General features: G+C 37.9%; 1 protein-coding gene and 1 long non-coding RNA gene across 3 annotated transcripts in view; one reads left to right on the forward strand and one right to left on the reverse strand.

The window, feature by feature from the left end:
- The window catches only part of LOC139117085 (unconventional myosin-Va-like), an 80719-nt gene that overhangs the window by 26418 nt on the left and 28470 nt on the right, over positions 1-25831 (reverse strand). For both annotated transcript variants that reach the window (XM_070679919.1, XM_070679918.1), the window contains exons 2-18: positions 19446-19553; positions 18737-18905; positions 17904-18048; positions 12351-12513; positions 11334-11559; positions 10816-10923; positions 10091-10197; positions 9675-9806; positions 8875-9008; positions 6211-6433; positions 5540-5749; positions 4389-4556; positions 3812-3909; positions 3195-3281; positions 2874-2985; positions 1571-1782; positions 424-730 (exon numbers count right to left, since the gene is read on the reverse strand). In XM_070679919.1, coding sequence (XP_070536020.1) covers positions 424-730; positions 1571-1782; positions 2874-2985; positions 3195-3281; positions 3812-3909; positions 4389-4556; positions 5540-5749; positions 6211-6433; positions 8875-9008; positions 9675-9806; positions 10091-10197; positions 10816-10923; positions 11334-11559; positions 12351-12513; positions 17904-18048; positions 18737-18905; positions 19446-19553 — 2709 coding nt within the window. The remainder of the gene's footprint in view (positions 1-423; positions 731-1570; positions 1783-2873; positions 2986-3194; positions 3282-3811; positions 3910-4388; positions 4557-5539; positions 5750-6210; positions 6434-8874; positions 9009-9674; positions 9807-10090; positions 10198-10815; positions 10924-11333; positions 11560-12350; positions 12514-17903; positions 18049-18736; positions 18906-19445; positions 19554-25831) is intronic.
- Positions 14087-17101, forward strand: LOC139117084 (uncharacterized). Its single transcript, XR_011548453.1, has 2 exons — positions 14087-14172; positions 15839-17101. It is a non-coding gene; the product is annotated as an uncharacterized lncRNA (long non-coding RNA).

Genomic DNA, 25831 nt, shown 5'->3' on the forward strand with positions numbered 1-25831 from the left:
ATCAAAAATTGAAAGATCAAATTATAACACAGTCTGAAATGAACATGTTCAACTGGCAGAGTAAAATAAAGACATGTATGCCTTAATAAATTGAAAAAATGTTCATAACCGTGTGGTTGACAACAAACAAACATAATATTTGATTAAGAAATGGATTTCACTAAGAGTAGATTTGATTTCCAGATAATCTACATTGATTTTGAAGACTAGTTTCAGCAGAGGATCCACTTCTTTAATGATTGGGTATAGCTCCAATATTCAGCCAAGTCAATGATCGGTGGCTTGTTTGCAATGGTTTAACACTCACTATATTGTGTGTAATGACTGAAACTTGTAGACAGTGTTTTATAAAGGAGATCATTTAAATCATGATCTTGACTTCCACGGGAAGTTATACGGAATATGAATGAATTCCACGGATACCTTGAGTTGTTTCAGCTCCTTCCTGGCTCGTCTTCTCCTGATGCAACACTGGACTAGGATGATCTGTTTCCTCTTGCCAGCGTACCATCTCCTAGCCAGCCAACCACGGATGTGTTTCTGTATGATGACCGCTTTGACCTGGCGCACCAGCTGGCGGTAAATCTTGCGAGACTTCTGTCCCCTGGCGTAAGACTGGGCCACGATGGCCAGGGCGCGCAGCCTCTGGTAGCGCCTCCACTGGCGGAATCCACGCCACATTTTCTGGATTTTGGTGGCGCATTTGGTTCTTTTCAAGAAATTGGCTAACCTGTGGAAACATGAAAGGATATTTTCAGCAAAGAAGTTGAAGCTTATATTTTTCACTATGGACAGTAATAGTTGATTACAGGTGTGTTCAATTTTAACATCTGATCCACTAAGGGCCAGAAGCTGTAACTTTATTATTTTCATTATATCAATTTTTTATGTAAACAAGTTCTTGTTCTGGTACCCCAAGCATGTTGAAGCACAAATATCTAGCTTGTCAAAACGTCTACAATTGTTAAGTGCACTGTTATTGTTTACATTTGAATTCTGAACCAGAATTCACTTGTCAACAATAACAATGCAGTCTACACATGTACAGGCTGAGTTGACAAGCTGAATACTGGGTATCTCAACATGCTTTGGGGAGTAGAACAAGAAACTGTAGTTAACTTTACAAATATAAATAGCGAAAAAATCATCATAATAAATGACAGCAACTTGCCCTTTCAGTTAGCATAGATGACAGTAAGTTATTCTAGACATTTTTACATTTTACAGTCTTTTCAGAATTCAGTTGCATTGTTAAGAATCTTGCCACAAGGTCAAAGGTTACAAGCATATTGCGTGTTGTCTGAGTTTGCCCAGCCAGACTCTGATTGTTGGCAGAGAAAGACGAGGATAGTTTTCAGACATTTAATGTCTGCCACTTTCCCGGACACAGCATCATTTGAAGACATATACTGCATCTAGTAAGCTGTGGCACTTCACCAAGTGGTTAATTTTGCATTAATGAAATTGAGCATCAGAAAGTAATACTGTCAGGTAGTCAGCCTGATCAATGATAACAATGGGTTTGGGACAAACCATTCTGGAGATAGGGTTGAATGAAAATTTTACACACCTTCTGGCAAGGATGCCTCTGATCTGGCACTGTAGAAGCAATGCTGACTTCTTAATCTTCTGGTATTTTCTCTTGGCTACCCATCCTCTCACGATCTTCTGCATGAGGATGCAGCAATCGCGGAGCTTATCGGCTCGTAGTTTCTCCAGGTATGCGACTTGACCAGCGCGGAAGAAGATCTTGGTTTTGCCAAATTGGTATTTATCATCATCCTGGTAACAGCACAGATAGTAAACATTAGATGCTATTATAACAATGTTTCAAATTGCATTTTGTGCTGCTGTGCCCCGGGAATCAGATCTGATGGTCAAAACACTCGAAGTCCTTATATTGATTTTAAACCTGGGACCACAGTTCTTGCCTTGCAGAAAGTTACGCCTGATAAGGTTGATGGTTGAATGGCACCTCTCACCATCTTATGATTTGAATGTAGCCAAACATTTGCTCTATCAATACTCAAAGCCACTTATAATTCAATGACTTTCCACGACTTTCTCAGAATTTTGAATGACTCTTTGGGTCGAAATACCATTTTTATGATATCATTTTTATAAATCATTTGATATATTATTTTTAAGATATCATGACTGATCATCTTGCCTTTTTTGAATGTTGTGGGTGGGTGATCAATTTTCCCAGACTTTCCGGGACTCAATTTCATTTTCAAAGGACTTTTCCAGGGCTTTCCAAGAGGATTCAAAATTCAAGGACTTTCAAGGAGCACAAGGACCCTCTAAAGGTCAAGGTACAATCAGTTGTTAAACAGGAACTTCCCCTATAAAAGCCGGATTATCATAAATCTATGCAAATGTAAAAAGCCATGCTACTGATAGGACCTGCCGTGTTTGGTCCCAGAATCCCATAACTTTGCCATGTTTCAGGCATTCATTTTCATTAAACATTGCATATGATGTCTATCAGAATATATAACAGCTAAACTTGAGTCGAAAATAAACTGAAAAAAATGTTCCGTTTTTTGTCGGAGGACGCATATCTTTCAAAATGTGTTCTCTGTACGACCATTTGACCCCTCTTTGCATGTGTCACGAAAGTGCTCATCATGATTATTCAAATTTATCATGCGGTCAAAGTGATGCTATGAGAATTCAAAAACTCCCGCCCACTGTATGCAAACCGCTGCGTTATCAGTAATTCCCCTATTGTGCACCAACAGTCCTGTAAGTTCCTGCTTAAAATTCAATGAGTGGTAACTTTTTAAGATCAAAACAGACATGTAGGAGTTATCATACACTGTTTTTGTTTTCAGTGTCTGGCCACGGAAGGTTGACTATAGACCACTTACATTGATGTATTTGTTCAATACAGTCTCACAGGTGTGCTTGAAGTTACTTTTGTCAATCTCTTTCTGTCTCATCAGCACTCGATAGCGAGTGAAAAACTCAGGATATGACCACCTGCAAAAGACAAATTTGAGATGCTCATCCTGTTTTATTGCCGTAAAGAAATAAGGCAAAAATGCTTTCAAGTAAAATATACATCCATATTTTCACTATATGACGGAACAATTGTACATATCACATGACACAAGCATTTATCAGTTTTTTTGAAACTACAAGACTTCTCAGCTAAGTTAAAATCATCACAGTGCGACTGTAATGCCCACCTTGATGGATATCCAGCTGAGCTAATTCTGATGGTTTCAAGCACACCGCAGGCTCTCAGCTGCTCTACTGCCCTCTTGGGTTCAAATCTGGAAAGGAAGACACTGTGTTACTATACTGCCAATCTCATGATGTACAAGGCAACCAGTTCAAATAGTTGTCTATCTTCATGGGGAATATTTACTGACCTTGACAGTGATCTTTTTATTGAAACATGGCGGTGAATAATTTTGGCATCCATGCGGGCATAACTTTGGTAGATATTGCATACATTTACCGCAAACTCATGACAATGAATATTTATAGGTCATTTATTCCAGATCATCAGGTTTGTTGAAAATAAATATAGCAACACATATACAAAATGGGCTGCCAACAGAAATTCTGGCAAACTATGTTTACAACTGCAGTTTGTTTACAGATGCTTTCCTGAAGAATTTTTTGTTAATTTCAGTTACTGCATTGGTGGTCACAAAAAAGCTAAACCTGTAGGCCCTATTTCCGAAAAACTTGTCGCATTTGAGAAAAAATTCATTGTCGCATATTAATGATGGAAGTCTGACATCATTGTGAATCATCCCCATTTACATTCCTCAAACGTCTGTGTATATGCACTTACTCAAAAGCTGTCTTGGAATCGTTAGGTTTAATACATCTGATGTAGTGGGGATTCGTCGCATTCAGGGTTTTCATCAGGCTTGTCAGTGAGTCACGGAACTGATAAAAGGTCAGAAAAGATTGAAAATTTATAATCTTTTTTTTTTCAGTAAAGCTGAAAATCCTTTTCTTGCTACCAAGGGAATAATAGCATATAGCTCTTTCTGAAGTGCAAGCCGAACAGTGCATTTCCGACTTGACTTGTTCCTACACAAGAACTTAAAATAAAAATATTTTTCAAAATGAAAGCACAATATGGCCAGAATAGGCCCTTTAATACGACAGGAAGGAGTACCATAATTGAAATGGATGGAAAGTGAAAAACATTATGTAACAGATAACACTGCACTACACTCCCTGCTTGGCAGTGTGTCTTGGTGTATATTGACGGACAGTCCCTTACTAGCGAACTTACAGGTTACCAATGTCGTTTCAAGCAACCTTTCATAGTGTCTCATGGATCTTACAGAACACCCCCCCCCCCCCACCTCCTGATCTGATCATGTATCTGGGTGTCTGAGACGGGGACCGACACTCACCTGTGAACCCACAGTTTGTTTGTGTTGCTTCAGGCCACCTTTCAGAGGGGGTCCAGTCATGGATCGTATGGAGCCCCTCCCTGATCTGGCTTTGTTGTAGTCTTTGGTGTGCTTTCCCGTTGGTGACGCCGGCTCCTTTTCTCTGAACAATGCCGCAACAAACTCAAACTGAAATCAAATGGACAAAGAAAGGACATAATATTGTGCTTGATTACCCAGACTATGGCATCCTTTCACTTCAGTATTCTATATTATATCATAGCTTTGTCAATACCAGAGAAGTTTGTGATGTCATCGCCCAGAGTATTACTGATAATGAATCTGATTGTCTAGTATTGTGGCCAAAGATGTTTTCTACACTTAACATTACTTGGCATTGCCAAAACTATAAAATAATAGCAATTATTATACACCTACTGCCGTAACCTATGGGAGTTTGACCGTCCAATAACTTTCCGTATTTTGTATAGTACGCGGAGTCCCAAATACGGGAGACGCGCGACGCGCAATTTTCAGTGGTTTGTAGCAATTTTATTTCAACAATCGCGCGCGTTCCACTCATATCCCGCGTGCCGCATCCCTCAAAATTTACCATAGAATTAGTTTATACGGACGATTAATGGAGGGAGGTGTATAATAATAGGGTTATACACAAAATACGGCCCTGTATGGACTCGGGCTCAGTGAGTGACGTATTGGACTCGCCTTCGGCTCGTCCAATACGTCACTCACTGAGCCCTCTTCCATACAGGGCCGTATTTTGTGAATAACCCTATATTATGTACCCTCCCAGCCAATAATGGACTAAAGCAAAGTTTGCACTCCATTATGTACTCGGCTTTGCCCCATACGTTATCTTGTGCAAAATTTACTTGTATCCATGGGCCTTGAGTGGTACACACTTATACCTAATGAAAATTGCACAGAGAGAGCCAGATACTCAAAGTATAGTAATTCTATTGTACCTGACTTAAAATGATGAAGATTGGTTGATTGACTGTCAGTCCAATCAACACACAACTTCAAACAGACGCCATAAGCTCAGGTCAATGATTTTCTGTTGACAAGTACAACATAACATATGCAGCCAATGGGAGACTTCCTTACAATTTGACATATTTGGCCAATAGGAGGCTTCCTTACAAACTCACCTGACTGGCTTTCAGTATATTCAAATGATCTTCAATGACCATATCTCTGTTCTTTTCCAGGAACCCCTGCACTTGGTATTCCACTTTGTCGGCAAAGTGGAGGACAATGAACGCCGTTCTCGATGTCCTGGGTTTCGCGAAATGGTTGGATTTTTCCAGATGCTTATCGTACAGCTTCAGGCACCAGTTTGCATCATTGCCTTTTGGCATCTGTCAATCAACAGATTTTCTAGATGTTAATGCTGACACCGTGTTATCTCACACAAGTTTTGACACCTATGACCCAGACGACAATCGCAAAGATACCTTTACAGAGATATATTTCAAGAAGCTGACTCACAGAGTTCAGAAATCTTTTGTGCCTTGTACGCGAAGTAAATTATGTTTTGGACAACACTTGGTAATTTCATAACCACAATGGTGGCACACAGAACTGGGATAATGTTTAAATTCTTCAAATTTTGCACTTTTCTATTGATCTGACTTATCACAAAGGACATTATATACAACTTCACCAAAGTCAGAAGACAGTGTGAGAAGATTTGCGATCTTTTATTCAACAAAGATTAATCAAAGCTATATTCTACACTGAAAATTTAGTGAAATAGGGTACACATATTCAGTTCAAAACTAAATGATACAAAAACAACGGAAAATTCACTTCATCCTACCTTACATTCCTCATCCAACAAGTCCAGGATTCCTAGTTTGCTCTCAATGAGGTCAATGCATGGCTGGTTGTCATAGAAATCGATGAATGACCACTCAATTTGCTCCCTGACGTATTCTTCCTGCTCTAATTTGAATACATGCTGTGTAAATTGCTGTTGTAACTTCTCATTTGCATAATTTATGCAAAACTGCTCAAAGCTGTTCCAATCAAACATTTCAAATCTGTAACAGGTAAAAAGCATTGCACTGTGAATTTTTTCAATCTTTACTAAAGAGGTGTTTTTAACTCCATGAACCCTTTTCCCCATCAAATCAAGTTCGATAAAACTAGTAAAGCAGAATATGTCCAATTTGGTGCATTTAAAACCAAAAAATTGAATACTTAAAGGCCCCTGAAATCACAGATACTGTAAACATGATTTTTTATGGATTAAAGCTGTTGGAACTGACCAAGCCAAATGGGTGGGAAAATGTATGGTTTTGGCTCAATACCGCTTTTTACTAAGTTGGCTGATGGGGAAGTGATACTGTCTGGCGGGGATGGGGTTAAGATAATGACGTTCTGCCCATTTTGAATTGAACTTTCAATGTCTGTCATCTGAGGTTATTTGGTTGTCTCACGGTCCCTCACAAAACGGTCAGGAAACGCAATGTATTTCTACTGTCCTGATGCGCGTTGCGCTTCCGTTACACTGTTTATTCGCGTAAAGAGATTATCGCGGCTTGGTCTAACATTAGCATAAAGAATGACACCATTTTTACCTGACATGCAATGAACTAAAGGACAATTCGCATGCGTACATAGGCTGTGTTTCGTATTTACACATGCTGGTTTGACTAGACTACACTTGCAGTCAACACCAATGTAATCATTACAGCCATGATTTCATTTCTCTTGATGACAAGACATCGATTTCAACACCATTTCAGAGGAACAGAGTGAAGAGGTCTACAGTGTTCCGATTGAAGTTCACATGCCCCGTCCTTGAAAACGAGTGTATAAGTGCATGGAGCCAGCGGTTTTCGAGGACATATGACATCGAAACAAAAATGACCTTTCTTAAATGTAAATTTTCCTATTCGTAGCGGCATTGTTTTACAGCTAACGGGAGACCTGTGTGACACATCAAGCACATGCCTCGATAGGGCTTTATGACACGCCAGAAAAATCGCAACGGGGTTTGAATCAAAACAATATTTTTCACGTAAAATTCCCCCCAATGGATAAGTTTGATCACAAAAATTGCGTCGTCAGTTTATTTTAAATGGTGTTACAAGTACCAAATCAAGAAAATCTACATTAAAATACAATGTAGTACGCAAGGCACAGCAATCAAAAAAGATTTCAAAGAATCGAACATCGACTCCGCGAGGGTCGCAAAAACAAAATGGTGTTCGGCCAAATTTGGTTCATCTGCTTTTCTATCCTTACTTTATACTTTGATTTGCAGTTATTGAATCGTTAAAATAAGTTGAAAATTGCTTCAATCAGATAAATAGGTCCCAATCGAACTTATTTGACCAGTCATCAAAACGAAAAACCATGAATATGTCGACTTCACACAACGCGAGCACAGATCGTCAGTGGACGCCATTTTCTAAATTGCGGAGCAAAGCATTACACAATAAACTATCAGTTTGCGTCTCATTATAAACCTTTATTCAAAAACTGGGTTCGTCACTTTAATTTTACGTATACTTTAATTACAAGAACAGACTTCGGAATGAAACAGACCGTCATAATTTTGCAGTGTAGAGCGAACAAAAATTCATGTTCTCCTGACACATTATGAAAGACGCAATTCAATGAAAATGACCTACACACGATAGCGTGATCAAACGCCGATTTAGCGCTGAAAATCGATTAGGAATAAAAAGATCACCCACTTTCCTCATCATGAAATACTGCTTATCGAGAAAATACTGACATTTCAAAGTAGCTGTACACTTTATGGCCGATTCAGGCTAGTTTCTTCGTTGAAGACGACACAACTGTACCCACTCTTTGAGGGGACGCTACAGCTGGTGTGACGTCATCAACAGCGAACGCCAGCCCAACGCGCATCCTACCAGCTAATCCCCTCGTTCGCACGTTTTGACAATAGCGTTTCCCGACCGTTTGGTGGAGGGACTGTGGTTGTCTAAAGTTTTATAAAGAATTTGAGTTGCAGAGAAAGTGTTGAAAAAGTTATGGCTTCCTATCCTAAAATTCCCTTGCAGGTGAACAAGGTTATCAGATCGGAAACACTGTAAATAGCGCTGATCGCAATTTCAGGTTTGTTACTAAATATAGATGCATGCACGCCATATCAGACAGTACTGCTTGATATTTGGACATATTTTATTGTTGCATGCGTGGCTGTTGTTGCAGCTTGTAATCTGAGCCATAAATCAGTGTGACTTTTGAGTATCCATTGTAACACTAGCTGGTTTCACTTTCACCATTCTTGTGGACAAATATTTATTTTTGCACATTAATGAAAGAAAAATGACGTCATTTGCGATCAGCACTACTTTGCACTTTGCAACATGTCCATGTACTGTACACTTATGATTTTGAATTCAGTGTTTTTTTTATCTTGAAAGAGAGACATCGAACATCAAGTTCATAAAGTCACTCTGCAGGATAAAACAGTGAAATCCCAAAGAGGATGAAGACATACCCATAAATATCGAGAACACCGATGAAACTGTTTTCTTTCTGAGTAGTATGAAGGGCAAAGTTGATTTTGTCGACAATCCAGTCAAATATCTGTGCATAAATGTGCTTCACTAACGCATCTCTGGAGTGGAAGGCCTACAATGGAAAACATAACATTTTTCACTGTGAAAACTCTGACAAAAGCAAGAAGAATAGGAAGTTTCAGAAGCCATAAAACTACCCAGGAGTCATGTTTTTCTCTTTATTTCAATTATTTTCTTCATATGGTCCATCACACAAGCTGATAGAACATTCATATAAATGAGTCATATGGAACGCAGTGACACAATCAGTACTGGAAATTTGGATAATTATTGCATAAAAAATTTGAAATTTTCACAGTACAGGATTCTTCACTGATATTATTACCGTAATATAGGCTTACATTTTCAGATTATTCATGGAACATGTAAAAACATGATATGATTCACCATTAACCCTTTGCGCACTGTAATTTTTCCAAAAAAAATATCAGGGCAACATTTTACGAATTTTTATGAATTTTTCTCAAATTTTTTCCCAGATTTTGGACAAAATGGACATGAATTTTCAGAGGCTACATTTTTTGACCAAAATTTTGATAAATATCAGAAAAAACTTGTCTAGATCTGAAAGAATTGTTGGCGTTTTATTGTATAAGGGCAACAAAAATGGAGTTTGGCACTCTAAGAGTTAAATTTGCATATCATATGTACCACTGTTGGTTGCATAACTTTTCACAGTAACTTACAGACTAAAGGGCCATGCTAGACGTGAGCATACCTGTGGTTTTGTGAGGGGTTTGACCATGACTTCATTGACAGTGGCAATTTTCCTGTTGCACAACCATTTTTTCATCTGACTGCCATCAATACCAAGGAGTTGAGCAACTATCGGCAAGCTGTCATCTTCAGGCTGTGAAAACCAAACAACATTTTGTTTCAAACCCATTGCAATAGTACAGTTAGTAACTTCATACCACCTACCCTGAAAAATTCTACATTGCTACACTGAAGACAGTTTATGTGTTCCGTACAGTAGCTGCCCGGTAACTTAGAGTAAAATAATGACCTCGCGCAGCCACTTTGGAGCTGTCAATGGGGGGGAAATAATTATGACTGCCACATTTTTTCTGAATCCAAAATTTGAAACATTATTTTTCACCAGATTCTGTAAATTGTTGAGTGACAGACACTTACCGACACTTTACTGCCTTCATTTTCAGTTTCAATGAAGTCCACATTGCCAAAATGCAAAATGGCTGCTAAAACACGGAATATCATAGTTTGATGGGTTTCAGAAATGCCTGTGAGAAAAAACAAACAAACAAAATTCCTTATATCCTATTGTATTGAGAGATTGTCATTCTGAACAAAACCTTGAGGTTTACGTCATCTCCAATAATATTTGGTAAGACCTCATTAATTTTTAAAACACTTGTAGTAGTACTATCAACAGAAAAGAGTTTGCTGTAAAGCTGATATAACATTTTGTTATAAAACAAATAACGTGAGGCTGCATAATATAAAACACAACATAAGATCCTGTGTCCCTCTTTCACAGCCATACTTAGTTCAAACCTATTACAAGCAATGGTGTTGTTGGAAGTATGTTACATAGAAATGGGTAGGAATGGTTATGACTGTGGCTATGACTTCATCGTTAAGGAAGCCGAGAAGTACTTATACAATTGCTACTGCAAAACCAGCGATGAGTAGCACTGGTGGGACTTGGTGAAATGCTATGATGATTTGTGACAGCTGATGAGGAGGATTAACACTGCTAACAGCTCTTTTGGAAGTATTACTACTGTTAAAGTATTACCAGCAATTACCATGGTAACTATTCCTGAGACCAGTGAAACTTGCAGCATCAACACTAATGCTACTTCTGATAACACTAGATAGTATCATGGGTGACTTACCTAGTAGGCTAAATGCTTCCTTTGTGTCATCAAGTTGATCAGCATCATCTACACCGTCAATGACGGGACTCTCACCTTGGTTTGTGTACAGGAAATAGTCCGCATCATCTGTGGAAAAGAACATACAGACAGCTTGTGAAAATCTGGGAAAACGCATACTGACAGGAAAAGCAGGCCATGATAATCAAACTCCCATTGTGCATGAAGACCGTATAATTTACATATATTCACAATGATGTAATCTAACGACTAGGATGATAAATGTACACTATATCTTCAATACTCTATACCACAACATACATACGGAATATGCATGTATACTGTTTCTACATATATGGACAGGGAAAATGTAACAAAATGCCTGTCAAATGAGACAGGATTTGAAATTAACAACAAACTGACATAATGGTCATCATAACTAGACTCAGAAGGGTACGTCTTTTCTTAGGCCGCAAAAGATCATCAAAACTGGTAAACTGTACACAGGCACAATCTAACTGATGATATATAACACTCACTGAGTTTCAAGTCTTTGTACTCTGGCTGGTCATGCTGTGAACACAACTGATAGAATATATGGTAGTTTCTTTCTTCCGATGCCTGGAAGACGACTCGGGATTTCTCTAGAAGGTACGTCCTCATGTTGGCGCCGATGATTGTGTTCTGTCGGTTGAAACCGATCTGGATGTACTTCCCGAACCGACTGCTGTTGTCATTCCTGATGGTTTTGGCATTTCCAATGGCCTGGAAAGAGTGACAGGAAATAGGTTAGCTCTCTGCTCCAAGTATGATGACAATATAAAATTGATCAATGTTGAAAGCCCTGAATAGTGAATTGTGGTATGCAATACACTGCTGGTATTATACCATCAGTACAATTGGTAGCTGTAGTTAAGATCAGACCATGGGTCAGGCTGAAAAACGCAAATGAGGAAGCTATGTTCTCATTCCATTCAAAGACATGAAAAACTCTTTAGACATATTGAAAGAAGTTCAGCATTGACAAGGAAGTTTGTACATGTTCCAGCAACAGAAATGCATTTTTTAAAACATAACGTATACAACAGTCCCTCCAGTGTGACTATGCATACATGTGTAAATTCACTAGGGGTGTTGCATTAATTTAATGATACTGGTCGGTCTGATAAACAATTTTGGAGAAAATAAAGTTTTCATTGGGTTATTTTTGTGACAATCTCAAATTCAATTTTTCCCCAATTATTCAAAATTCATTTTTTTTCCCATTGAGTTAGCACAGCAATGGCAGCCATTTTGAATATTAGTGTAACTAATATTGAGTAATTTGTTTAGCACCAAAATTTGCAAAGTGACCACTGACTTTTATTCTTGATTTTGGAAGTGAATGGTCAAAAGTTTGCTTGAGGAAAGTTTGAGCAACATTTTAAGTCATTCATTTTTGAGGCCCATATTCTCTTACAGTAAATTTAATTAATCTGTTGGTACAACCTTATATGGACGTCAGTAGATATTGACAGCCTGTGATGGAAATTGCCAAAGATGTACAGAGAACTTACTTCCATGATTGGGTTGGATGCCAGCACTCGCTTTTCCATGTGAGTTTCTGACTCCCCGGATCCACCGCCGACAGTGGCGAAGTATCTCATTGCATATTTCGCTGACACTGTCTTTCCAGCACCACTTTCTCCAGTAACAATAATCGACTGGTTCTGTTCAAACCTGTCATCAGGTAAAAGGCAGAAAAAAAAAACATTTTTGAGTTCTGCAGCTTTTCTGGTACTTTGCATCAGGAAATCTTCAATATTTTCTCCCCTATTTTAACATATTCTTCACTCAAACAGCATAGTTTTTTTATTCTGCTAAAATTTGGTGTGGATCACTGTTGTTTTCATCATTCTTTGAGATTACAAAGAAACCATTTTAATTCTATTACGTCATCAACACTCTAGGAATCACATGAGAATGCACTGCGCATGCGTAACTTCAGTTGTGCTGCTGACCTTGCTACGAAACACGCAGCGTTCCGTAGCTCTTTGCGTAGCTTGCTGGCGATACACGTGGTGTGTTGCATTCAGCGTTTTGTTCCAGGAGTTGTAATAGTTTACAGTTACATTACTCGAACATTTCTATTTTATTAGCAACGTTGTTGCTTACTACTACGACTGGTGAGTAGTTAGTGTTTTCACAATGCCGTCTAAACCTAAGACAATGACGGACTCGGCTTCTAAGGATTCAGGCAATGTTGCAGCTTGTGCAACCAGTCCAGATAAGGGCAAATGTCCTAAACGTAAGCGTGATACTATTACTCTGGGCAGTGGCGATGCCATAGCCTCGACAAGCAGTAGTCATACTAGAGACTCTATGGGAACTGACGTCAGAACTGGTGGAGATACGGCGGCCATTTTGAATTTACTGACGGAGATAAAGGACAATCAGGGTAAGCTCACTGCTCGTATGGACAAACTTGAGAATGATTGTTATTATGAAGGTGGTGACAATGAATTTGCTGGATGACACTGGAATTGAGCTTATCGAGCCACCTGTAAAAGTGAAACGCTCTACTTCGGACGCGTCCGAGGAATCTTTCAGCTGCCGACGCCTCGCAGAGTGACGTCAACAAGCCTAGTTTGTTCAAAGACATAGCTAGCAAGTTTCTTGTGAAAGAGCAGTGTGAGGATCCTATTGATGACGATTTTGCCAAGATCATAATGCTCTCTTCAGAGATGGAATCTCTGATGATAAATATAATGACCTGATAAAGAAATTCAATCGACCTGAAAATTGTGATGGCCTCACCAGTGTAAGAGTAAACCAACTGATATGGGACATCATACGTCCTGAAACTAGAAGTTTGGACACCAAATTCCAGTCTGTTCAAGCATCACTTGTCAAGGGTGCCATTTGCATTACTCAACTTGTTTGTGATTAGCCAAGTTGAAAGATAGTCCGTCAGACAAGATCGATTTAGGAAAGCTGATGGACTTGGGTACAGACTCTCTAGCGCTTCTTGGTAATACGAACCGTCTTTTAAATCTTAGGAGACGGGATTGCATGAAAGCAGACCTCAAGCACGACTATCTACATTTATGCTCTGCTACAGTACCTTTCACTGAGCATTTGTTTGGTGATGATATCACCAAAAGAGTAAAGGACATACAGGAAGTGAATAGGGCTGGTAATAAAATCAGCACATGGCAACAGCGAGGTGGATATAACCGTGGTAGAATGAGGGACGTGGTTTCCGTTTCAGAGGTAGAGGTCGTGGCAACTTCAGACAATTGAATGAGGCTTCAAAAACTACCCAAGGGGTTTGAAACCCCAAGTCAAGTCACAGATGAAATAGAGACTGGTAACGGAAGTGCATCTTCTGCTTTATCTGTGAGTACGAAATTAATTTCTGATCATGTCACGTTTCAAGCAGGTAGACTGAAACATTTTGAAAGCAAGTGGCGTAATATTACTTCTGATGAGCGTATTATTGATATCGCTCTTCACGCCCATATAGAGTTTATCGATGATAAACCACCTGTGCAAATTAAGTGGCCAAATTATCTTCTTTCAGTGCGATTGAAGAAGCAAACATTGAGATAGAAATAAGGAAATTGCTTTCAAAGGGTGTGATTTCTGAATCACAGCATTCTAGTGATGATTTTGTTTCACCATTTTTTGTTGTACCCAAGAAAGATGGTTCATTTAGAATGATTCTAAATCTTAAGAAATTAAATGAACAAGTCCAGTATCATCATTTCAAGATGGACACATTTGAAACGGCATTACGCCTTATTACACCTGGTTGTTATATGGCATCAGTAGATCTTAAGGATGCTTATTATTCTGTTCCTATAGCTGAGGAACACCAAAAGTATCTGAAATTTCTTTGGAAAGGACAGTTGTTTCAGTATACCTGCTTACCAAATGGATTGGCATCTGCCCCCCGCATGTTTACTAAACTTCTGAAACCAGTGTATGCTACCCTTCGTCGAATGGTCATGTAATAATGGGTTATATTGATGATTCTTTTCTTGTTGGACATGATTTCATTTTATGTACTCGCAATGTGTCTGACACAGTTGCTCTTGTAAGGGAGCTTGGATTACTTGTAACTCAGAAAAATCTGTTCTTGTTCCAACACAACGAATTACCTTCTTAGGTTTTGATATTGACTCTGTGTCAATGACTGTCACTTTAACTCAAGCAGGTTGAAAATTTGATTGAGCAATGCACGAAGTTGCTTGCTAGAGACTTTCATACAATACGTGCAGTTGCCAAGGTCATTGGCATGATGATTTCCAGTTTCCCTGGAGTTGAATTTGGCCCACTGTTTTATCGGTCTCTGAGTTGGCCAAAATAAGAGCTTTGCAGTCACAGAATGGTAACTTTGATGCCACAATGGTCATTTCTCTGGAAATGAAAAATGATTTGAACTGGTGGGTTCAAAATTTACCCCATGAAAAACGTCAAATTTGTAGATGTAATCCACAAATATGTATGTCATGTGATGCTTCCACGTTAGGCTGGAGTCAGCTGTGAAGGAAAAAGAGTGGGGGCAGATGGACTGTACAGGAAGCCACACACCATATTAATTATTTAGAAATGCAGGCTATATATTTTGCTCTAAGATCTTTTGAGCAAAGTGTAATAAACAAACATGTTAAGATACTTTGTGATAATACCACTGCAGTAGCCTATATTAATAATATGGGTGGAGTGAAGTCAGTAGCCTGCAATGATATTGCCAGGAAAATTTGGTTGTGGTGCAAAGTGAGGGAATATGGCTTACTGCTGCACATTTGCCTGGTTCTCGAAATGTTGAAGCTGATTATGAATCAAGACAGTTTAATGAACAGACTGAGTGGCAATAAACCCATCTTTATTTAAACGCTTGCTAATATTTGGGGAACTCCAAATGTTGATCTTTTTGCCTCTAGGCTTAACACTCAGCTGCCAAATTTTATATCATGGAGACCAGATCCGATGCCATGCATGTTGATGCATTTACATTAAACTGGAAATATTATCATTTTTATGCTTTTCCTCCTTTCAGTCTCATGGGGAGGTGTGCACAGAAAATTGCGACAGATCAGGCAACTGGCATTTTGATTGCACCACTTTGGCCGACACAGTCATGGTTCACACCACTGATGCTGATGTTAGTGGATCTACCATTGCTACTACCAAGGACAGACAACTTGTTGAGGCTTCCAAATGTTCAGAAGCTTCATCCATTACGAAGAAGCTACAGCTTATGGCCTGTCGTGTGTCCGGCAATCCCTTGAAAAGCGAAACATTTCTGCAGGAGCAGCCACTATCATTATGGCATCATGGCGACAGAGTACTAAGAGACAATACAGAACTTACACCAGGAGATGGTTTCAGTATTGTAGTAAAATCAAGGCAGATCCAATTTATCCAGATATAACACAAGTGCTTGATTTTTTGACTGAACTGTTCCATTCTGGTATCAGTTATAGTGCTCTGAACACAGCTAGATCTGCTTTGTCTGCCTTATGTTCAACTAAGCAACATATGACTGTTGGCGCACATCCTTTGGTTGTGAGGTTTATGAAAGGAGTTTTCAACCTGCGGCCTACTGTTTCCAGATATAGACATGTTTGGGATGTTCGCAAAGTTTTGAATTATCTGAAGACTTGTTCTCCAGTTGTAGAGCTTTCGCTAAAGACTCTTACCTTAAAACTGGTAATGCTGTTAGCATTAGTAACAGCTGCTCGTAGTCAATCTTTACATCTATTAGACTTGTCCAGTATGACTACAGAAGAGAGTTCATATACATTTATTTTCACCGGTTTACTTAAGCAGAGTCGACCAGGATATGTGAATCCTGTTGTAACTTTACGGCCTTACACGCCTGATAAACTCTTGTGTGTCTGTGATACTCTTAAAGAATATTTGTCTCGTACTGAGAATTTTCGTGACAATGAGACTAAACTTTTCATCAGTTATGTGAAACCACATAAGGCTGTTTCTAAAGCATCCATAAGTCGCTGGATTCGTGAGGTAATGACTAGATCTGGTATTGACACTGACAAGTTAAGGCTCATAGTGTGAGAGCAGTTGCTACTTCAAGGGCAAAACAGAGTTTTGTTCCAATAGAACATATACTTGCCACTGCAGGCTGGTCTTCTCTTTGTACCTTTGCAAAATTTTATGATAAGCCCACCGCAACAGACAGTGATCTGTTTGCTCATAGTGTATTGAAGGCTTAGATATTTTTTGGTGTTTTCGTTCCAAGTATTTTGTGTTGTACGGACAAAGTTCTTGCCGTATTAAATACTGTTCGTATTTCAAACATTTATTGTTTCATTTCACACGTCTTTGCTTTAAAATCTCATGTGATTCCTAGAGTGTTGATGACGTAATAGAATCCCCCAATTAAACGAGACTTACCTGAAGTCGAAGTTTGATGGTATTCTATGTAGTCATCTATAACACGAAAGGGATCACATGCCCGCCCTGGTTTTTTCTGGGACCCCTCCCATGGAATACATTTGGACGTGTTCATTCAACCTTTAAAATCTGAAGTTACGCATGCGCAGTGCATTCTCATGTGATCCCTTTCGTGTTATAGATGACTACATAGAATACCCATCAAACTTCGACTTCAGGTAAGTCTCGTTTAATTGGGGGATTATGAGCACTCTCCTTGCAAGGGACACAAGCTTAGTACGAACCAGCTTTACTTTAATGGCAAATTTTACAATTGATTGAAAGTTTACAGGAAGTAGGGACAGCTGTTAATCAGGAAAGCTTTGTCGTTTATATTACAAAACATCTACCCACTAGGGACTCTTGAAGAATCTCAATAGATGTCTGAAAGAGGACAGGTTAATAATGGCCCAAAATTAAACATATTTGCTATACCTGCACCAGAAAGTATAATTATAGTTTAAATTCGCTTATGTGCATCCATGTTTATGTGTAATCATCTAAAATTTCTTTCAACATCATTGTATCAACAGATTTGTCAATGGACATCTGTGTATGTGTCTGACTCAGCTGATATCTCCATAGCTGTGTCATGTCACACTGCATATTTAAACTACCATCTTTACATTTCTGTGTTTGTGATAACTACTCTGTTACAAACTTACTTGCACATTTTGCTGTATGCTTCCTCTGCAATGGCGTACACATGGGGGTCCATATCCCCCATGTTCTGCCCACTGTATGCATATATAATGTCATTTCCGTAAATGGGGAGCTCTTCGTAAGGATTTATGGCTACCAGTACAATTCCTGTCATGGAAAGGGGAAAACAAACAATTGTGAGAAAGATGCACAGAAAGATATTGGAATATTGACTTTCTACAATCGCCTAAGAATATTGCCACTTTTCAGAACAAAATAACCCAACAGGAACCAAACAACTGAAAACATCATAGGTATATAAAGATCATCGTTGTACGGTAAAGTCAACTTCTGAAACTGGTTGGCAATGTAGTTGTAGTGTCAAAGACACTTATCATGATGATGCAGAGGTGAAACTTTGCTGATACATCAACCTGTTTACCCCTAAAATCCCGGTCAACAGGTCCAAAACGCCATAGATAACAATGGGTTTGGGTCAACCCATGGTGCTGAAAGGGTTAAAATAGAGGAGTGTGTGAAACTTTCACAAGCCAAAAAGGATGCTGTCTACACATTGTAATATGTGTCACACTCTCATCTTTATTTGAAAAATTCATTTCTAACACAAAATTTCACTGCAGTAAATCAACATAGCCACAAAATTTTACTGTCTCTGTGAATTACAAGGGAAAACAATGTATTGTTACTTTTATTTCAATCTTTTCCCATACACCTTGCTCTTCATGTGCATTGGTCATACAGTCATTTTCAACCTTTGAGCACAGTGAAGACATCCCTTTGAAATAAGTGGACAACACTATCTCAAATTTACCAATTTTGTTTTTTGTCAACTTACCACAGTATGTATAGATGGCTTGACTTTGCAGGAATCTTACTTTCAAATTATACAAAACAGCTGGCTCATGAAGGTAACTTAGCGATGTCAAATCATTCTCTCCGACTAGAATGTCTGGGTTCCGTAACGGTGGCAGATCCTTGTCTGATGGCACTTTGAGTGTCTTTTCCTGCAATTGTGAAAAATTATGCTTTTTTTAGCGGTTCATCATTTTATCAATGATGAGAATCCAATGATCAAAGGTTTTCTAGAGCATGCTTAGAAATACTTTACAAAATATAACTACCAGCGCAAAGACAGCTTTTACAAAATTCTATGACACTGACATTCGAATTCAATCCAGGCTTGTACTGAAATACAGCGACACATGACTTGCATTTGCTTTCTCCAACAAAGTTTTGGACAAATTTCATTTATTCTGTGACAGTGATTGTGGCTGAGGACCATCATCCTGGCCCTTAACTTTGAATTTTTTTGTTTTCAAAACACGACTGCTATAAAAGAAAATATTTCACTATGCCTGTACTTGTTATTACTGAAAGTTGTCTACAATTTTCGGACAAGTTTTCATTTTTGTATATCAATGATATAGCTGATATCATTTGAAATTACTATAAATTATGTCCATTTGCATATATCAACAAATTAAAGTAAGTATCAGAACTTTGTGATAAGTAAACATAGACTCTACAAACTAGATGTTCCATACCTCACCACCCTCTTCCAATGCCACAACGATTTGTTTTCCTTCATAATTCTTCACCACCTCGGCACCGACCCAGACCTCTTCTGGATCCCGTACCCATACTCTGGCACCCTGAGAAAAACAAAACAAAAACCTTGTTAAAAATATTTCTATCAATCTATTCTGCAAGTTCATTATTGAATATGCCGGTGGTGAAATGATTGTGGAAATGCTCCCAGGAGATGTATATCTGCTGGCTATGGTGATATGGTTTGATTGTAGTCATGTGTTGAAGTGTCAATAAGACCGGGTATAGATGCATCTGGAACTGCTATCAACTACTGTAGTACATGTAAAACGGCCAACCAAGGACATACCACCAAAGACACCCTTGTATCAGTAGATGGGCAAAATATCAGGTAAAATTCTCACTGTTGAGGTTAGCTTGCTAGGAGCTGGCACGAGTCCACTGCATACCAGTTCAAGCTTTCTGCTGATACGATACATTACTCATTCACTTCAAGGCATTCTGATACGCCAGATATTCAGAGAAAACTAAATGATTATTCAAACTATGGGCTGATGACTTAAAAAAATAGTTAGTCAGTCCTTCGCTCCGGTCTACAGAACCATGTCTGCCTGCAAAATGCCAGGTACATATGGCTGTTGTTTATATTTTACGTCCGTTACTCCTACAACCAGGAGATTTGCTTGCAATGCAAACCAGCATCCCTATACTTGCGGTATTTGCATTTCACTAAATATCTCAGTTACTAATGGTACACTGGTGCACTGTATATGCATATACTCATAGTTATACTGGAGTGATCATAACATCGGCTGTATGTTTATACTTTATATAATGTCGTTATTGTGTAAATCTTAAACGTTTTTAAACTCTTTCAAGAACTTCCATTCTTTACATCAAGCTTCTTGCACATCTTCACTGAATCTCATCAAGAGATGAATTTTTTACTTCTACGACAAACTTTTACCTCCTCTACTCCTGTTTGCACTTGCATGTATATGTGCCTGCATGTGGTCAGTAATACAGCAGCTAAGGTGTACAAGGAAGATATATTTCTAGTGGACTGACAGCATTTCCAATACCCTGAAGAGGGCGCTGTTTATTCCAAGGTGGTTGGTACAACCTTATCAATGATCGACTTGCCATGAAATTAACGTACTGAGCACAGCTCAGTGTGGGCCAGGTTAATCAAACATTTGAGCGAACAACATGTCAGGAGTCCAAGGTCCCATTGCCAGTACTATTAGAAAAGATCATAGATGTCTATCTTTTGATAACCTATTAACTATTCAGCTGTCTAGACTGGACGATGATACCAGGAAGACAGCCAACACATCGGCTCTAGCAGGCCAGGATACATCAATGGATCTCTTATGATCCATCCTATCATTATTACTTTAAATTAATTAATATTCATCACGCTTTAATAACCACGGGGGAATAATTAAAATTCCATAGGTAATAGCTATGCTTCCTCAGTAAATACAAACTGACAGAAAAGGGTTTAAATTCATATAAGGATGTAGTATGCATATAATCAAATTTGAAACTGATCGGTCTGTCACTTGAACATTTTGTAGTTTGGGATTATACAAAACTGGCAAGACAATTTCAGTATGCTGACAAAATAAAACAAAACTGGAAATCTCTCAAGACGATAAGTAGTTTTCAGAGAATTTATCGAGTCAGTGCATTTTGTACTGGCAACATGAGATGGATCATCACAGCTTTGTCCTTGTGCACAACTTTGAGTGATTAGACAGGAACAATTTCTGACAAGCTGCTGGCCGGAAAGTGTTAACAGTCACTTTGATTTTGCTGCTGGATAATGAAATTTCAAGCAAATAATAAAATGATATCCTTGTTTTTAAGGCATGCCACAGGCTATTAGACTAAAGATCCACAAATTGCAACAACAGCCTTGTATTTCATTGACTGAAAGAACTGAACTACATGAATCATACCTTGCCATGGTGTTGCACATTTCCATGCGCCAGACAAGGTACATGTACCCACTGTCTGTACCTGTAGGTCATACGAGGGCATATTACAAATTCCAGACATTCCTATCACTGAAATTAACGTGACTAACCTTCCTCTAGAGACTGTAAATAAGTGCCTGACCAGTAGAGTCAGTAGAGTACACTTCACTTCAATTTCATCATAAGATTATCAAAATGTCACATTAACTCTGATGAAACAAAGCTGAAATTATTCATCCTGACAACTAAGGTTTGGAATTGTGATCAACATCTTGATGCAAATTAAGAGTTGCAATGTTATTTTTGTGTTTGCTTCAGTCCATTTGTGTTTCATAAACACACATGATCAACCCATGCTTAATGTCAATTTCAAGAAAATTGAATTTTGCCTGTAGGTATCACAGATAAATGATATGCTGTTGTTTTCATGAACATGAACTAAATTTTAAAATTTAATACGGGAAACACCCTTCTCAACATGTAATTTTTCAAAATTAAATGACCAATTTCTTACACCGATTTGAAATGAGTAACTGTCCAAATAAACAAATACCAATGAATGAATTTTACTCTTTGTAACACAATCCAACAGTACATAGACTGGAAAATTATCTCATTTGAGGTATCACATTATGCTGACAAGGCAGTCTGGACAATATTGGACTTAAAGGTGAATAGTATAATACCATCACCAACAATATTGGACTTAAAGTTGATAGTGTAATACCATCACCAACAATATTGGACTTGAAGGTGGATAGTGTAATACCATCACCAACAATATTGGACTTAAAGGTGAATAGTGTAATATCACCACCAACAATATTGGACTTGAACGTGGAGAGTGTAAGATGATCACCAACAATATCGGACTTGAAGGTGGATAGTGTAATATCACCACCAACAATATCGGACTTGAAGGTGAATAGTGTAATATCACCACCAACAATATTGGACTTGAAGGTGGATAGTGTAATACCATCACCATCAATATTGGACTTGAAGGTGAATAGTGTAATATCACCACCAACAACATTGGACTTGAAGGTGGATACATGTAGTGTAATATCATCACCAACAATATCGGACTTGAAGGTGGACAGTGTAATATGATCACCAATAACACACTATAGAAATATGTACATGTACATATGTGCGTTTAAAAACCAATTGTTGGTGATAAATTATATAATTATGGTAATATACTGTGTTTGACTTTCAAAGAAAGAAATCCCTTAAAGGCCCGTATGAAATACAGCTCACAGCGGAGAGGGGTCAGAGGTCACATATACATTGCAATCACTTTCCATTGCCACCACTGCTACTAAAACACAATCTAATTTTTTCCCAAGCATTTATTTCAATATTTTTTCCGGAATAAATAACCTCCTGTACATGTATGTATTGCTTTGGCGTGTTTATGATCAAAACTTCCATAAAATTCATCTTGAGAAGTCTAAAAACAGAGCATGGAGGAAGTACTGGCAAGTCCCAGAACATTCTGGTAAGCAACGAACACTACCAGTAGTACAATACCTGACAGGCTATGACTCTTTCGAACAATTTCCAACTGTGTAATCAACCTAAAAGATCACATCTTGTTTTGTACAAATATGAATGAAAACATTTACATGTAGCTGCATCAAATAATTCTGGTATTTGCCATTCCATGTGTAAAAGTACTGCGAAACCAGACTAATTGCTAAAGTAGCCTTTTGCTAATGAGAAATATGTTATAATATAGTTATCGCATTTCTCCTGAAAAGTGACAGGACACACATATTTCTAATATGACATCCCTACTCAAGGCTAACCATGATTAACCATGAGTAACCATGACCATAACCATGACATACTTTGGATCTTTTGCGGATATTTTCCTCTAATCAGCAAAAACATTCTGCCATTTGCCAAAATCAAGCAGTGAACTGAATCAACCCATCTATGACACATGTGTGCACCGTCACTTTATGATGTGACATCCGTAAATTTATTGTCTGGATCTGCACCCATTTAAAAACAAAGAACAATGTAGCATATACATTATTCTATGAGTTATATATAAATGCTGTGTTCACAGTCATGTTGTGAGACCACACAATATGACTATTCACTATGATTTCAACCACAGAGACAATGACGGATAAGTCACAACACAAAAGCCATTGTTACAGCTGGGGACTGACAGTGTATCATCCATAGACTTATAGTAAATTGTTATCTAACCATTAGAGAGTTGTATGATAGTTCTCACATGGACAGTTCAGCTTATTCTCAATTTGCAAGGGTCACTGAAGCTACAAGCCCGTAAGACAAACCAGAGTTTCGAGTATTTTGTTAAATTTAATTCTCATATACAGCTATTCTTATGACTCATTCGTAATACTAGTATGGAAGTGCTCGCTATTTTCATTCCTTTTGTTAATCACAAAAGAGAAGGTTGAATACCCAGATCCTTAAAAAGTATATATTTACATTTTATTAGTTCCCACTGATAATTTACATGTGGAGCAATCATCACTGCTGACGTAAAGCATCCTTTGTATTCCTCTTTTGAATTATTGCTTTCAGGGAGGAGATTTCGCTGCTTGAAGTATTACAAGTTAAGGTGCAGCAAGAGCTTTATTCTAACAGCCACGGGGAGACTCAATCTCTGAAGTGTACTTTTCGTATGTTTGCTTGACATAGTCTGTGTATATATCATGTCTGTTTGTTTATATTTTTATCCTCTTCTGAGCTGTAAGGTGATTATATTTTTTAGGATGATAAAGTATAAATAAATAAAAATAAATAAATAGATAAATATATATATATATATATATATATATATATATATATATATATACACACACATATTGGGTCTGTAGATATGTTATTCCAGGTTAGCAGATACCTGTGTTTAAATATTGAGTATCTTGTAGCCTCTACAACCAAGAAAAGGCAAAAAAAAATTGAAAAATTTCCCTTGTTTTTGAGACTTTCTCAATTTGCATAATAGGGTACTCCCTTCTCCATGGTTATTATCCTTGGTACATGTACATCTTTACCTTGGTTTTAGTAATTCAATACACTATACGCCTCGAGAGATCAGCTCATTTCCTGTTAATACAGATGAACACACTCATCCCAAATTGATATTCTTGAGAACACAGGATGACACAGACAACCCGGTGTGTTTTCTCACTCATAAACTTACAACAAATTGACATTTATTATCATGGTAGTTCATATAATAGAGAGAGAAGAAGATTTATTACTTTTGTTCAGTGACTGTTAAAGTCCTCGTAGAAAATTTTCCACATGGACAGGGAAAACTATTTATTTTTATTTCTGTTGACACAATAAAATATTGGTATGAGTGTTTATTTGACATGTACTGCTACGAATTATTATGTGTCCATGAGGATCAATTGACATGCCTTTATATCCTAGGATTTACAGGTCATATTTTTATATCTGACACATTCATGCAGTACAGTACATGAGGAGGGTATTATGAATATTTGTCTGCATTTCTTTCAAAACCGGAAATGCTTAACCAGTTGTGTGTTTTCCTTATTGATATTTTGATTTTTTATTGAAAATTTTTGTTCCAATTTCACTGTTTCACAGATGATACAAAAATGCTATTTGACAGGCGAACATAAATCTAATGTAAATATTAATCATATGTGTCACCTGCATGTATCGGTAGGCATAATCATAAATGGTGAAGATTTTCATAAACTGGAATCAAAAGGTGCACTGGTATACTGGAAGGGTGCATTTGGTTAAACCAATTTTTTTATTATTTATTTTTTTATTTTTTTGCAACTTTTGGTTCAAAGCACACTATATATTTGTTTTGATCCAAGTCCAAGATCAATGTTTGAAACAAGGTGCCGTGTAATCCACAGAGAGATACGACCTAGGTTCCAAGGGCAACACTGTTAAACACAGTATGCTGGTAAAACACAAGAACATTTCATCATATTTAGCTTTACAATTTTGCTATTAAAATTTGGTCAGCATAACAAGTTACATGTAAAAACTTGTGGTTACTACAAAGCTGTGCAACACCCGAATTATGGTTCTTGGGCTTGAGGTGATTGCCAGAAAAGTAACCGATAGACTATTCACATTAAATGATTTGTAAATATTCTCAGAAGAAATCAGCCCACAAAATATGACTGCAAAGCTCTAAGACTCAAGTTAATTTTTTGATATCCATACAACGAAACAAATAAATTCTACATAAAAATTCTATCGCAAGGAAATGTCCACACAGAGCTGAAAGGTCATCACTATTTGAGAAACTTACTGTACTGAGCAAATTCATAAAATCAACAGTTTTCATGAGAGAAAGCCATTTACAAGATTGAGGTTACCAATGCAATTCAACAGATTACTGTAGAGTTGAT

The sequence above is a fragment of the Ptychodera flava genome, chromosome 18 (genome assembly GCF_041260155.1).
Source record: "Ptychodera flava strain L36383 chromosome 18, AS_Pfla_20210202, whole genome shotgun sequence".
Taxonomy (NCBI): Eukaryota; Metazoa; Hemichordata; class Enteropneusta; family Ptychoderidae; genus Ptychodera; species Ptychodera flava.